At 29.6% G+C, this 16,324-nt stretch overlaps 2 protein-coding genes across 2 annotated transcripts; one reads left to right on the top strand and one right to left on the bottom strand.

Moving 5' to 3' along the window:
• Nucleotides 1–2,341: 2,341 nt before the first annotated feature.
• LOC108721455 (uncharacterized) lies at nt 2,342–15,203 on the bottom strand. Its single transcript, XM_018446004.1, has 12 exons — nt 12,024–15,203; nt 9,322–9,379; nt 7,312–7,507; nt 6,858–7,140; nt 4,804–6,793; nt 3,956–4,213; nt 3,707–3,833; nt 3,440–3,613; nt 3,098–3,365; nt 2,855–3,007; nt 2,639–2,781; nt 2,342–2,566 (listed from the first exon to the last, which is right to left on the bottom strand). Exons 1-12 carry the CDS (start codon nt 15,114–15,116, stop codon nt 2,362–2,364), a joined length of 6,948 nt encoding a protein of 2,315 aa, XP_018301506.1. The 5' UTR covers nt 15,117–15,203; the 3' UTR covers nt 2,342–2,361.
• Nucleotides 8,618–9,488, top strand: Pa1 (PTIP binding protein Pa1). The gene is made up of 3 exons (XM_018446107.1): nt 8,618–8,825; nt 9,040–9,200; nt 9,266–9,488. The coding sequence occupies exons 1-3, from the start codon at nt 8,757–8,759 to the stop codon at nt 9,486–9,488; spliced, it is 453 nt and encodes a 150-aa protein (XP_018301609.1). The 5' UTR covers nt 8,618–8,756.
• Nucleotides 15,204–16,324: the final 1,121 nt, after the last annotated feature.

Raw genomic sequence — 16,324 nt, 5'->3', positions numbered from 1 at the left:
AAAAAAATAGCAAGACGCAAGAAACAGGAAACAAAAAGCACATTGTAGAATAGGCTTTATGATATAAAAAGCAAGAAACAGGAAGCAAAGAATACATTGTACATTAAACTTTAATTATTAAAGCAATAAAATTAGTTCTTTCTTTACTTCCGCTTAATTTTACATAATTTAAATGTCTTAGATAGAGAATGAAGACATGTATGTACCATGCGCGATATATAATTATAGTGGAACAGAAATTCTCGCAACGTATGACAACTACATATACTTATTTGATAGATTAACGCCGTCAAGTACAGATTACGCCCACAAATACAGCAGTGTTACGAATTCGACAATTGGTATATAAAATGCAATCACATTATATAGTATTATTTACTCATGACTTTAGGTCTTAGTAATAGTCCTTCTTTACTGAAAAAAATCACGTAACAATGTTACATAACAAAATCATGTAATTAAAACAAGTAAAACACATAACTGATTGTTCCGAATCAGTACGTGATTTTTTAAAATCACGTAATTTGAAAAATCACATATTAGAAATAATTTTATCTATCATATGATTTTATAGTTCTCGAATTTTAAATAATTAAATGATAGAAATAGAAGAAAAAGAAATATAACATCGTGTGACTTTTCAAATTATGTAATTTAAAAAATCACGTACTGATTTGGAACAATCCGTTACATGATCTATATGTTTTAATTACATGATTTCTTTATATGTATAATTTTGTGACGTGATTTTTTTTCAGTAGGATTAAACCTTTTTTTATGCGCATTTCAACAGAAAAAAATTAATCATGCAATAATAGGAATTAGTGGTGCATTTTTTAATTAATTTTTATGCGAAGATTTTTTTCTAGAAATCTGTACATATTTTTCTTGAAATAATTGTCGGTATAGTTTTGATGCAATGCCTTAAATAATTCTGATTTATTAATATTTAACATTGTTGCATCTATTGCATGTTTATTTGACGAATTTGGAATTGCCCCAGACATAATTAATTTCTTCGGACCTAAAAGCGAATATGTGATTGGACCCAGTTATGATACTATAGTGATTTGGGATAAAAATACGGAAACTATAGTACATGAAACGTACGCTGATGAGGAAGGAGTTGAGTATTTTTACATTGTAAATCTATTTGATAATTAAATTTATCTTTTTCACAATGTAAAACTATCTTTTGTTAAATTTTAATTATAGTTAATTTGCTTGGATGGACACCCTTATGTTCCCGTTCTTGCAGCAGGCGGATCGGACCCTGAAGTTAAGATATTCATGCTTAAGTAGAAAATCACTCTCCGGTCAGAAAATTATTTGCAAATGTACGTGTAGACAAAAACTACCATTGTATAATATATTTTTTTGTATTCCTCTTGTTGCTTTATTATAACTTTTAATGTTAATTTTTGATATCATGTTTCTAAAATAAACAATAGATAGCTGCCGACAATAGAAGTATTGTCAGCAGAATCGGATTTGCATTTATTCTGTGATTCTGATTTGTGTTTATCCTGTGATTCTACATCTGTAATTGTATCTTCTCGTGTTATAAAATAAAAAAAATAATAAAGTTTTTATTTTTATATCGAAATAAATGAATTTTAAAGTTATTATTTGTTCTATTTTATCTTAATTATACTTAAATACTTCATTGATCTTATAGTATGTAAGTTAACATATAGAAATATCATTTCTTGAAAATACAGAATATTCTTTTTGAAATGATAAAATATTTTATTAGCATGAACGTAATTATTATATTAAATGCATTATGTTAAAGAAATTGAAATAAATTTAAACCAAGTAAATTCTGAAGTCACAAATAGAAAATACCGGCTTTAATTAGCAGAAATATAATGAAAAGAACGTAAAATTTATATTGAACTTCGTATAGCTTTATAATTTCCTTAATTAATTCACATAATATAATCTCATAAACGAAAAATTATATAAATATATATAAGCTGGTATTAGTCCATTATATAGAAAATAATAATCAGAGAATAATAAAAGAAAACATTCCAAAATATTATATAGGTATATTTATTACTATAGTATGGAAAAATATATTTCTAATGCCTATATTCTATCAAGAAGATATGAAGTTGAAAAAAGAAGCAAAGAATATAAATTAATTTTAATCGTAAACACAATTATTATATAATATGTATGTAAAATATCAAAAGTCATATCAATATCATAATTTTCTTATTTTAATATTAGAATAATTTAATAATCATTTGTATATATAATTATACTTAAGCTAAATATATAATATAGAATATCTAGAAAATTTTGCAAAATTTGATTTATTATAGAGGCATTTCGTAAGGGCTTGCATCATAGTTACTCGACGCTATTAGAATTGATTACAAAGTCGTATGCACTATTGTAGTTTAAAATTATATCTTTAAATTCTTTTAATCTGATAACAGCGTGCTTGTGAACCTTCAAGTTTTTCTTTTTGTATCTTACCGCAGTAATCATTTTATCCAAAATGTAATGCAACCACAAAACATTCGTATATGGTTCAAATTTGCGCCAATCATTCCTGCACACATGATGGAAGTACAAACAAACAGTATATAAGAAAAAGGTAAGAAATAAAATGTATGTGACTTACTGAATTTTGTCGCGCATAAGACGATAAATCTCAAATTGATATTCACCATGAGCAGTAAATAAAGCTGGATCTAGTGCAAGATCATTATATATGCAACATCCTTGGTATAACATTCTCGATAGCGTAAAATCTATTATAGATACCTTGAGAAAAATTTAATAAGATTATAAAAAAAAAAGTTTTAATAGTATTTAAAATATTTTTCGTAGAACAAACCTTTACACCTTTACTAGGAAACTTGATCTCTCTCCCCCCTAGATTATAATATATATATTGTTCTTTTGTTCTTGATATTAATACATTACCCCAATGCAAATCTCTGTGTTCAAATTCAAGTGCCTTTTCTGCAACTGCTAATGCCAATGCAGTCTAAAAATACAAAAATTTATAAACACTGATGGATTAATAATTCATCAAACATTGTTGTCATTTGACACATCGATGATATAAACAATTAACCTGTAAAAATAGAGCGCAAGCCTCCTCCGCAGTTTGAAATACAAAGGCTTCAAGATCTTCCCCACCGTGACTCAGTTCAAGAGAAATATACAACTGATTTTCATCAAACATCAATGGACAATCATTATCGGATGTTTTATCTTTATCATACATTTTCCAAAGTTCTATGAGCTTCTCTGGATATTTTCCTATAATACAGCTGATATTTTTAACTTCTACAAATCCATTAGTTTTATAGATATCATTTAATTTCAGATTATCCAATTCCCTGAAAATATCTTCTTTCAAGATTTTTGTCAATAATATCACCAATATGTGCATGCAATTGATTAATTGACTCACTTTGCAATCACAATTTCTGACAATATTTCATTAAATTTCTTTTGTGGTTCACCATTGACTAACTGTTCATTTTCTATAGGAATAATTTTTATAACAGATCTTTTACCCTCACATTCATGAAGAAAAACTTCTCCATAAACACCTTCGCCTATTTTATGGCAACGTTCTAAATACCTATCAATAAGAACAGAATAAATAATGTTATAATTTATATATATTCATAGTAATTAATATAATTTGTGTAAATATATACTAAGATCTGCATACGAATCTGGAAAACGATCTGCAAAAGTAATATAACAGTTTTGTGAACATCTCTGTAAGACAACATCTCTTGCAGTATTGGAATGACTACTGATATGTTGATCGTTATATATCAATGATTTCTCCTGGTCTGTAAATATTTATTTAATTTATATTAATTATTAATATGATAACATTCTGTGTAATATGTAAAAATATAGTGTCGTAAAACGAGTAGATTATGCACAGCAATATGTGATTAAAAGTACTTACATGATAATTTCGAGTTTGAAGATTTTTCTGCAGTAATTCCAAATGCCTCAAGAAATGAAGTATCTTTGATTTCACACTTAGTGCTTGCATTATTAAGCACAACTCTCACTGAGATCCTTTTAGAAAATCTAGGATAACTCGCTAAATCAAATTCTTTACATTTGTTACTGTTGAACGATGAAGTATTTGATATGCTAAGATTATCGCTAGATAAATTCGTATCATCTTTATCCTTCTTCAAACAACTTTGGAAAATTCCTGCACATAACGATTATTACGATTTTAATATTGTCTGCCACTACGCGCGTACATACTATATAATATTGTCAGATTATAAATACTACAAAGCCTACCCATTTAATAAAGATTCTAAACGTAAGTATCAAAACTTTTTTTATATTTGTTCAATTTCATTATTATAAAAATGTATTAAATCTGGAAATATTTCCACTTTAAAAATTGTACAATGTAAAAAATAGCATCAAAATTTAAAAATTAAATATAAAAATCATTCAAGATCTCTCATTACATTTATTTATAAGATGTTATTGGTTAGTGCTTCTAAATTACCATTTTGTTTAATAAGTTACCTTCAATTGTTTTTCAAGCAAATTATCAATATTAACATTTATACGAAATTTTAATGCCTTAACTGATGACCCTTAAGTATTTGCACAAAAAACACACAGGTTGTCACATTCTATCATTTTATTTTTGCAAGATAAGAATATCTCGTAAATTAATAATTTTTTAAGTTACTTTAACAATAAGGTACTTTAATAATTTTATACAAACTAAAAAGATGAATCAATTGGTGTAAAAAAATAAAAAATGATATAAAAAATTACCTTGTTTTTGCATATCCAATATATTTCTGACGCTGCACCTCCATTTTTTCCCCTTTCCGATACTTAATTTGTCTAAATTAGATCCATCGTTTATATTATTTAATATTGACAAAGATCTAGCCCAATACTTGCCCGGTTTTAAAAAAACTGATTTCTTCATTTGTCTATTTGTATCACTGTACGGTTCAGTCGTGCCACTGGAGGATTCAAAATGATCGTTAGACAAATTTGCATTCTTAGAATGCTCAAAATTATGTGCTGATTGAACATTAGAAAGATCTTTGTCAATTGTGATACAGTGAACTTCGTTGTTTGATTGTACGGCTTCATTATTTACACTATCAAAAATATTTGATATGTTTAAATGCCATTTAGGATATTGTATTCTCCTTCCTATTCTAATTGGATCTTGTAATCGTGTAAGCAGCACACGAGCATTCATATTAATATTATTTTGACTTTCATCAAATAAACTGAGTTTATTAATATTAACAGTTTTATCTTTAAGGCTCTCATGAATTGCTTCTACTATACTTATTCCTGTTATATCGTGATTTTCTTGCGATTTATTTTTTTGCGTATTATCTAAATCTTTAAATGTTAAACATATTTTGGAAGGTGATATATACTGAAAGCTTGCTTCAGCTTTATTACCACTTGATAATTGCTTTTGTTTTAAACATAAATCAACGGATGAATCTACTGTGTCCGTTTCTACAAATTTATGCGTACCAGGACGTTTTTTTTTTATTTTATCTTCATTTGGATCTTTCGCCGAATGATTGTGACTATATGTTGTATCATCAAATAATGATTGTGATTGATCAGTAGACATATTTAATAAATACGGAATTTCTGTTTCAACATAGCATTCTGTACCATATTTCTGAGTAATAGCTATATGGACATCATTTTTGTAAGATGTTACTTCATTTTTAACAACAGAATCTGTAATTTGTGATTTCTGGGACAATAAAATTTGTGTTTGCTGTCCCTGTACATCTGTGGGCTTGAGTTTAGAATCTTCTGATATCGTAACCAAAGGATAAGAATTTTTCTGATCAATGTTGGAAATATCTTCTTTTGTAGTTGCTAACAAACCTTCTTGACTCCAATGTGACTTGTTATAAATATTAGAATTAATAGGAGATAATATTGCTAAATTAGGTTTGACTCGTTTGCTAAAAGGAGTGCTAGAAAATATGTTTTGCTTTTCTTCAGATATTGTATTATTTTCTTTTACAAACTCTCCTATCTCTAATCTTTCCACTTTTACAAAACTATTTTTTATTAGATCTCTTTCTTTCTTCATATCATATGATGTAAGTTCAATACTTTTATTGCGGTTTGGAGTAACTTCAGATGAGTTACAGAAAACTAAATGTGATATATTTGATTTATCTTTTATATTGATAGTATCTTTCATGTTTCTTTTACTTTGTAATATATGCCAATCTTTAACAATGTTATTGCACAATACTACAGAACAATGTTTAACTGATGTATGTTTAGAATCATTAAATTCATTATGTTCAGCTGAGACTGATCGCGAAACAGTACTTAGTACTTTAGAAATATTTTTCTTAGTTTGTAAAGTATCTTGTAACAAGAATTTTGTATCATGCAATATATCTTGGTTATTTTCTGGAAATCTTTCATGAATCAATGTATAATTCTGCACAGTACAAGCATTTAATTTAACAAAACATGGTTTGATAATTTGTTGATAGTTTCTTATATGTTTGAAATCAGCAATGGATTCATTAATTGTAATTGATTTATTTTGTGATGTAATTGATTTGTCAACCTTTTGTAGCAAAGATTCATGGGTATTGTTGCATGAAATATCGTTCTTATAAGAGACATCTTCCAAATTATCTATAGCATTAGAATTTATATGAGATATCTGTTCATTGCATACATGATTAGGCTTACATTTATTTTTTAGCACTTTCTTCTTTTTACTCTTGTTTGCTTGTCTCTTCTGCCCCTGGTTATTAATACATACTATTAAAAATAAATTCAATTATTTATTTAAAAAAAACTGGACATACCTGTGCTTTTCCTAAGCATGTTTTATCTTTAACTGACATTATTTTTGTTTTTTTAGACAACATTCCTATAGAAACCATGACTTTTGGTTCAGATTTTTTTTGTTTCTTGCATTTAGGAGCTGATTTATGCCTAACATTTGTTGAACTAGGTGTATTATTCTGTATAAAAAGATCAACATCTATAGGTTCAGATTTTAGACTTGTTGCATTGGTAATATCATCATCACTGCTACTGTCTTTCCATGAATCATTTTGATTTGTATCCAATGGGATAGGAGGTACTCTACGTTGAAATATATATAAATTTAGGATTAAATATACACATATAAACATACAAAATCTTCAATACATATAACACACAAAAATAAAGTAAATTCATATAAAATAAAAATAAAAATAAATAAATTTATAAAATATGAACATGTTCAGTCTGCATATTACAAATTTTTCTTACACTACTTCTTTGGCAAGTTTGTCAAATGTCGTTTCGAATAGATCATAATTTAAAGAATCATTATACAGTTCATTTTTATCAAAATGACTGTTTCCCACAAAATATTTTTCACTTGATACAGATGCCCATGAATTCATAACAGGTCTCTTTGCAGGTTTTCTCTGATAAGTTCGAATTGGTTTTTTGTTCATTTTACCTAAAAATGAAAATATTCATTTTAATTTAAAAGTTATTTTTCAGAACATATAAACAAGTTAGAAAAAAAATGTGATAAGCAGTGCAATAAATATTATTCAACATTTATATACAGTTAAAATGTAGTAAAACTTTCTTTATAAAACACTGTCATAAATGTATGATTTTTAAGAAATATATATGTTTCGGATATTTATATAGAATACGAGTTGACTTGCGAGTTTTTATCAAAATTTGATCACTCGATATTTTCATTCGAAACGAGAATCAGGTACAAAAACACGAACTACCACGCAAATGCACGCAAAGCGAGCATGGTCACATGGTGGAACTAGAGTCCTAGAATCTAGTAGCGTTTTCGGCCCGATCGGGTTTACACCAACCTGGGTTGGATTAATCTTTCCTATTGGTTGACGTTAGGCCGGAATCAGACACGCATTGAAGATTGAAGATTGAAATTTGACCAATAAGGACAAAGAAATTTTAGATCCTTTCGTTTCGATTGGTCAAATTTGAATTTTTCAATCATCGGCTGCGTTCAGCAGACTCAACAGTTTTGCAACCGTTTTATGATTGTCTGCTGAGATAGGACCATTCTTCTAGATCTAAAAGTATGATCCAATTAGCGCGAAGGAAACTTACAACACAAACGTTCTGCTGAACTCACCCATCAATTCAATCTTCAATACGTAGTCTGATTCCAGCCTTACACGCTCTACCAATAGGAGAACACAAAACGCCATTAATCCAATCCAGGTGTAAATCCGGATGGATCGAAAACGCTATAGGCCTAGTTTACATCGTGCACTTGATACGGCTACTAACTAGTAACTTTCTATTGAGTTATTTTAATTTCGGCGATACGTGAAAACATATATAATATTATGCATTTAATTAATCTCATTTTGCATATTGTACCAATTTAGTACATCATTCTTTGAATACATCGCTGAAATTAAAATAATTTAATAGAAAGTTACTAGTTAGTACCCATATCAAGTGTAAACTAGACTAGGATTCTAGATATGCGCACTAACTAGTAACTTCCACCATGCATAAAAATATGACCACAGCGCATGCTCGCATCACAATATTTTGTGGCTGACAGTTTTCTTAACCTGATATTTCGGTTTACGGAACAGATATTTTTTTCTTATTAAATTTTTATTTTTATGCGAAAACGCATCGATTCGGTGTATTTTTATCAAAATTTGAGGTTAACAGAGTCTTCTTAACATTTACCAAAGAAAATGGAACGCACTGAGGAAGATTGGTCTGTAGAGTGTTCAGATGATGAGAAATATGAAATGGATGAAAAGGTGAATAGAATTAAATTTATTTGATATGTCAATCTTTAATCAAATCCTTATTATGTATAATCTTCTATATAATTTTATAAAAAATTTTTTTATACATAATTACACATGTATATCTAATTGTTTTTTTACTGTTTATTAATAAATGTTTAAGCTTACATTTAAAACCTTATCATGTTAATTTTCAACAAATCTTTATAATTTTCTATATGTGTAGCATAAATGGAATATAAAGGCTGAAGAGATAATCTCATTAATTGAAGGTTTGGAAGTAAATAATTGCATTCTAGAACTTGAATGGAAGTGTCCTGGCAGACGAGGGCCTTCTCCTATTCCTTCAAATAATCTACAACAGGAGCTTGAATCTCCAGAATATAAGTAAGTTTTCAACAGCAGTTTTTAATTATTTCAATTTTGTTTGTATATTGACATTGTCTTTACAGAACTGAAGAAAAGTCTGACTTTGATTTCATGGATGAAATGTCATTACCGAGGTTACCTGTCCGTAGGATTGGCGAAAGTACTCCAAAAGGTAGTGCTAAGAAAAAAATTGCCAGCTTTAATGGAGTAATATCCACAATGTTAAGACATCGTAGATTGGAGCAACAAGAAATAAATTCAAGTCCAAAAAAAGGTGAATCTTCTATATTAAAGCCACCTACTTAAAAGTGAAATATTTATTTCAGTTTTTTATAATATATATGTATAATTATATATATATATATTTACATGTAAATAATGCTTGTACACAAATATATGCACTATGTACATTTATATAGAATCGTCCTGTTTGATCATGTTGTGATTGATCACTGTCACTCACAACTGATGCCTGGGATTTTTCTCCTGAACGAACACTGTGACTTATGGTTAATCCTAACATGATCTATTGATTCTTATCCCACTTACACACACACATACACACAAATTACAATAGAGAATTATGCAATGTATAAAATTATAACGTGAACATATATCATATGTTTACGTTAAAGATATCATGTGAAAACTAATCGCCATCAGAAATAAAACTTTATAGTTCCCAATAATGTAAACAAATAATAAGATAAGCTAATGCTCATATGTTTACAAAACAAAATATCAAAATTTGAAATAACCAAAAACGAGCAAATTGAATATTTAAATAATCAAAATAATTTTAATCAATTAATATAATAATAAAATAAAACATTTTGGTTGACAGAGTCTTCATCAGTTAACATAAATTGAAACTTTTAAATTCTTCATTATAAAGTCGTTATAAGGTGACAACGAGAGGCCGAGTCCATAAGCTAAACGAGATATTCTTTTTGCATGCAATGTGGTTATTAGAGATGTAAGAACATAGCATGTTCAACGATAAAAATTACACAGCGTCGAGATGTAAAATCTAATAACTAATTCATCGTTTGACAGCGAGAATCATGTTAAGTCCGATATAGAGAATATAGTCAATATAATTGTCTGATCAAACGGGACGCTCCTATTATTATTTTCGTAACTTATACAATTGTTCCAGTACTGATTGAGTAGGCTGCGATTCACTTACTGTATGCGATAATACGCATTGATACACGTTCTATGTAGACTGATACATTTACATTTGATAAAACTGCGAAAGTTGGTTAAATTCATGATATGTAAAAGTATAGATTAATAAAAGAAATCATTAACTAATATCTAATTTTAATGATTTATTGAAAAAATCATTATTTTATCATTATTAAATAACGATAGTAAAAAAACAAATGACGTCAAAATCAAATTGATTCAAATATATTATCGCACTTGACATTTGTATTCATATAAATTGTTAGTTTTATTATTGTCGATTATCAATCTTATCTTGTGATGGTACGATTTAGGAAACTTGATGGACTTTGCAAAAATATCGAAATTTAATCTTTATAATAATTGCAAATATATATATATGTGTACAATGAATATAAAATACTCTACAATAAATCTTTTATAAAAATACAATAATTTATAATAAAATTGGATGATTGCATTATTATTAGTTACATAAGTTGATTAAAAATTGATGTATCTGATTTTTTGAAACACCGCTATTAACGTTCATAAAATAAGACGTAAGCTATTATATTTTTGCCTATATTATCATTTCCCATTTATCAATCCCAGACATCAATCGATAATAAATTATCTGATTTTGTTATTTTTATTTTTAATTATATATTATTTAAGATTATATATTCAATAATTGAAAATATTTAATTAAATATTTATCTATATAATTACTTTTCTATTACTATTTTATAAAATTTAAGTATTTAATAATGGTATGTGTGTGTGTGTTCTTTGGATTACAATCATGAATCCGAATCCGGATTTGCAGAATTCAAAATGGCAGATCCAATATGGACAATCAATATTAGGTCTGTTTGCATTGCTTGTACTTTTTACACTGAGCATCTTCGCTTTCTCTTTTCAAATTTTTGAGAATTGCAAGCAACGCGAACAGAACCTATTATTAAATCCATTTTAAAATCACACGGCGCACAATTTAGAGTAAACAAAATTTCTGTTACTTTCTGTTGTTTTCGAAATCTCTAAGTCTTTTACTTCATAAAAAGATTGTTCAAGGAAGACACTAGATTATTTAATTGAAAAAAAGTCATCATGCGCCATAAAAAGTATATCTATCAGTTACTTGAATTGCTTTAATGTATTGAAATAATGTATTGAACATATTAAATAATTTATAATTAATTAAAATGGATATATGCTGTGTAACACCAAGGTATAACTTATTTTAAAATATATTTATTTATACTTTGATAAATCTTTAATGTGTATAATTTACAAGATTGTGTTCATATATAATCGCTGTAAAAATATACATATCTTTATTTTATCCATCGAACTAACAACTCTTATAATATTCATTTCTTCAAGAAACATTTTAAATAATTTTCTGAAAAAGAAAGAAAATAACTTTAGGCTCATATCTTGCAAAATAAAAAATATTCAATAATTATTCTATTTAAAAAATTTTCTTCTATAAAAATTCAATGACTATTCTATTAAAAATATACGCATTAATAGTTCAACATGTATAAAGGTTTTACGATTCAATCATTATATAATAACAAAACATTATTTATCGCAACAAAATATTATCGCGGAGAATACACAACAATATATAACTCACTCGATTCGTTTAAGTAATTTTCAAGCCGTTTCATTTAAATGAGTGCATAAAACGGTCATGGTACCAAGCTCCTCATGCATTCCTTGTAACTTTTCAACGATTCGATCGTATCTTGCTACGTGTTCCGTCTGGATCATCGATGGTAACATTGTCACAGCCATAAAACAAGAATCCGTATTACCAGCTTCAATCAGGCCTTCTATGACACTAAGCTTGACTTCTTGCAAATCGGAAGGTTTAGATACTTGGCTTAGGAAGTACTTGAGAATTTCGGCCATAAACAAAACCAATAGCGATGAGAAAATGTCGGTTAATTCATGCAACTGCTGACCGAGTTTCAGGCCAAAGGAGTTATTGATGGAGTTGCATTCTTGCAACTTCTTTGCGTATATCAACAATAAATAAGACCTCGCGTACTGTCTAGGTGACAAGACAGATAAAAATATCATTTGCATGTTATCGATAACTTCCGGGTTAAAAGATTTATTAAAGTAGAGCTTATTGATGTAGCTACTGACGAAATCATCTATGAAAAAACGCACGGCTTTGTTGATTGGATAAAAGTATAATTTTTTAGGATGAGGTACATTCCAATTAGGTATCACTGTGTTACGAAAGACATTGGCAAATGCTTTGATGCATGCTGCATATTTATCTTGATCTTTTGTTAAAATATACGATATTGTAAAACGTCTTGCTGCTCTGGATACATCCCTATCCATATGGAATAAAAATCTTCGAAGTATATTTTCAGTAAATTCTTCAGATAAAAGATTGAAAATAGATGCAGTAAGCGTCGCTAAAAAATAGGCAACGTGTTTGTTTGTTTTCTGGTCGTCCAGTCCCATTCCTTGAAAATTGTCTATCGTTTTGAGCCATAGATCGAGATATCTTACGACGTATTCATTAGGGATCTCAGGAAACAGCTTTATATCTAAAAGCAATGCTTCGTCATTGAGATTCAACGTCGACGTAGTTTGACAATATAGGGACCAAGTTTCGGGATCTGGTTTTGTGAGAAAACATTTCTGGAATGTCTTGAATAAAACTTGTCGTACTGAATGATGGTTCTCGGTTGCCCATGTTTTCTGGAGAAAATCTATAAGCTCATGCATAGTAGCTATTAAGTACATCAGCCTAACTCCATGCTTACGTGTGCTCACACGCATACTCATCAACTTTTGTGCGATTGAGATAACTTTAGGCGAAGAAGTACGCCTACTAACGTTTGTTAGCATCATCAAAGCTATTGACAAGTAATCTCCTACACACAATCTAACTACGAGATCGAGAGGTATTGGTGGATTGGAAAGTCTCATGCTCAATGGTAAATTTTTTATAATTTTATAGTTGTCCTTGGCATTTGGATGATCAGTATTTATCGTTGTTTCTGTGGGTGTGAAAGGATCGATTAGTTTTGTCAACTCATCACCATGAAGTAAAAGGGCCAAGATAACTAGGCTAGATGATATTTTATCTGTACTTTTATCGTACACATACTTCATGCAACGTTCAGCAAATTTAATGGGTAAATCTTTGTACCATCGCGTGGCCTTGACGAAACGTTGTACATGTTTTATATAGTAGTTCTTCATGCAGTTTTCCAAGTATTCTTCCCAATTATCCAGTATGTTTTGTAAATCTCGTTTCAATAGAGCGAGCGCCGCGCCTGACGTTACTTTCGCAATATTTGAAGGAAACCAACTGCAGTACAGTTCTGGTTCATTCTTCTGTAATATATTTTTCCAATAATCTTCTTCGACACGTATTACTTCGTGAATAACATCTATTAACCAAGGATAATCCTTAATTGTCATTTTTTCTATTTTGATGCAAGATTTTTTACACCTGCTGTTAAAATCGTATATTGCTTCAATAAATTGGCAGAAAATTTTTTTTTTTTCATCATTCTCTTTAAAAGATTTTTTTTCAATTTTATTTGCGAAAGTTACGAGACATTGTCTCTCATACTGTGGATATTCTTTGAGTATGTTAAAATTTATGTACCATCGATTCTTCTCTAAAAACATATCGATCAGCTCTTCAATTGGCATATTGTGTATAAGTTTGAAATGTATTATAGCCACGAGCATTTCTTTCGGTACGAATTCATTTTTTACATAAAACAATCGGACAATGTCTAGTATAAGAGAAATCTGCTTTTCATTTAAATAAGGTAAATTGTATATTTGTAAAAGTTGACTGAATATTCGTTCGAATAGCCAAGAGTTTTCATTTTTATGTCTATTTAAAATATATGTTAAGGTATCGAACAACGCATCATCATCTTTATTAACATTACAAACATAAATCATTTGCAAAAGGAAACCAATCCTATCTATTTCATCTTTAGTTTTATTTAATTTTTCTTTGATAACCGGTATGACTTCGTTAACAGGTAAATAACAAGTCCAAACTGTTTTGTATTCCATCGTATTTTTATAATAAGCCTCCACGAAGTTCTGCTTCTTGAAGTTCTGCTTCTCGAAGTTCTGCTTCTCGATTTTAATTCTAGCCTGTTTGATCCGTTCCTCGATAGGTAATAACTGTAATAAGGCAGGCGTGACATTTTTTGTCTCGTCGAGAAAATCGGCATCATATTTATCCTTGTATGACTTACGGAGTAGATCGTGTTGTTTATCACGTGGATAATGTTTCAAGTAATCGAGCATACTATCTGTATTAAAAGAAGACATTTCTGTAGGCAATAGACCAGGGAATACTCTCTCCATTAAATCCTCATTAATTTTTTTCAATGGTAACATGCGGATATATATAAGCGGTTTTTGTATCAGGTGTCGCTGACCTTTCTTCAGAAATATTTCGGCACACGTGTTACTCAAAATAATATCTTGCAGATAATCTTTGTGAATCTCGTACAGTTCCACGAAAGCCTCCAGATGTTTCTTTATTAATTTAGAGAGGAAAGATTTGTATCTGTCGATACCGATCGCGAAGGGAGTGCGCTCGGTCTCGTTTAGTTCACGAGGTTTCAATAATTTGAGAAAACGCACTATCAAATCCGGATTCCTATAGAAGATCTTTTGAACAATTTTAACGGGCAGCACGAATTCCTTCTCCACGATCAGATTATAAACGAAAGTCTCGTCGCAAGCCATGATTAATGGATAAGCGGTTTGAATGCCGTAAATAGATACCACTTCTGTAAATATTTCCTGCGCAAAAACTGGATCCTTCCCGGACAATTGATGTGCGAGTGTTAACACAATACGTGTCCTTGTGTTTATAGAAACGTAAGGGAATAGATGTTCGCAGAAATACCTGACGTTAATGATCTTCTTGTGGTTGCCATTGAAGAACCAAAAGGCTTTAAGTGCCCGGTTTATTATTGTTGAGTCTTCACACTTGAGCGCCGATGTTATATCTTCGTGATTCTTCTTCTTGATGGCAGTTTCTACACGCAATATAGGCAATAATTCTGATGGAAATTGTTTAAGATCTCTTTCTCACTGGCGGTATTGCCCGGTATTTTTTGAATCGCCCATAAATGAGACATCTGTAAGTCGCGAGGTATCTCGCAATCCATAGTGATGTTTAAAAACGAACGAAACGAAATAAAATATTCTATGTGTATATAATCCGTAAATATTTTGTGTCCAGTTTATGAAGGTGCGAGTATGTGAGAGAGCTTTGCTTTATCCTCTTGCGTTATCCGGCGAAATTGTCACCATCAATTGAGTGAATTTAAACGTTTGTTTATCTTGTTTAATCAGAAGGTCAAATCGATGAGGGTTGACTTGTCGAACGCTCTGGTATTCAATTTTCAAGAGAAGAAACTCACTTACTGCGTAAATATGAAATGTTTATTGTTTCTGAAACAAACAATGCGTGAAACACGAACAAAATAAAATGCGTGACAAAAAATGAAAATCCATTTTTTTCGCCAATTATACAAATACAACTTGGTCTTCGGCCGAGAAATGTAATACGTAATTCAATATTACCTGTAAGAACGTAACTAATTGTAAAGTCACTCGCACTGACTGATTATCGCTCTCACACAGCAAAATTTAATCTTATCAAGTTCAAATTCTTATCAAGATCAACGAAATTTAATCTCATCGAATTCTGATCGATAGCACGTTTTTTTGTAAAGGTCTTTTTCGTGAATTTTGCACACAGGATGTAACTCGTCTTTTCTTCACGCAATTCAATCCGACTGGATGATTCACAAAACGATCGATGAGTAATATACTATGATATACTATGTATGGAATTTGCCAAAGAACCGTATAACCGGTATAACTACATTCGACATAATGAGCGAGTTCAAGACGGCAAAGCGGCTGTGTATGCTTACCGAGCG

Source organism: Mycetomoellerius zeteki, unplaced genomic scaffold, assembly GCF_001594055.1.
Source record: "Mycetomoellerius zeteki isolate Tzet28-1 unplaced genomic scaffold, Tzet1.0 scaffold174, whole genome shotgun sequence".
NCBI lineage: Eukaryota > Metazoa > Arthropoda > Insecta > Hymenoptera > Formicidae > Mycetomoellerius > Mycetomoellerius zeteki.
Note: the sequence above shows the minus strand (reverse complement) of the source record. Positions and strands in the feature narration are given on the sequence as shown.

Excerpts from the sequence above, each read along its gene's own strand:
- LOC108721455 (XM_018446004.1), bottom strand. The coding sequence starts at position 15,116 with ATGGCTTGCGACGAGACTTTCGTTTATAATCTGATCGTGGAGAAGGAA. Across the intron at positions 9,380-12,023 it reads GCACTCATTTAAATGAAACG|CTGGCAATTTTTTTCTTAGC; the intron begins GCTTGAAAATTA and ends ACTCCATTAAAG. Across the intron at positions 2,782-2,854 it reads TTCCTAGTAAAGGTGTAAAG|GTATCTATAATAGATTTTAC; the intron begins GTTTGTTCTACG and ends ATTTTTCTCAAG.
- Pa1 (XM_018446107.1), top strand. The coding sequence starts at position 8,757 with ATGGAACGCACTGAGGAAGATTGGTCTGTAGAGTGTTCAGATGATGAG. Across the intron at positions 8,826-9,039 it reads AATATGAAATGGATGAAAAG|CATAAATGGAATATAAAGGC; the intron begins GTGAATAGAATT and ends CTATATGTGTAG. Across the intron at positions 9,201-9,265 it reads CTTGAATCTCCAGAATATAA|AACTGAAGAAAAGTCTGACT; the intron begins GTAAGTTTTCAA and ends TTGTCTTTACAG.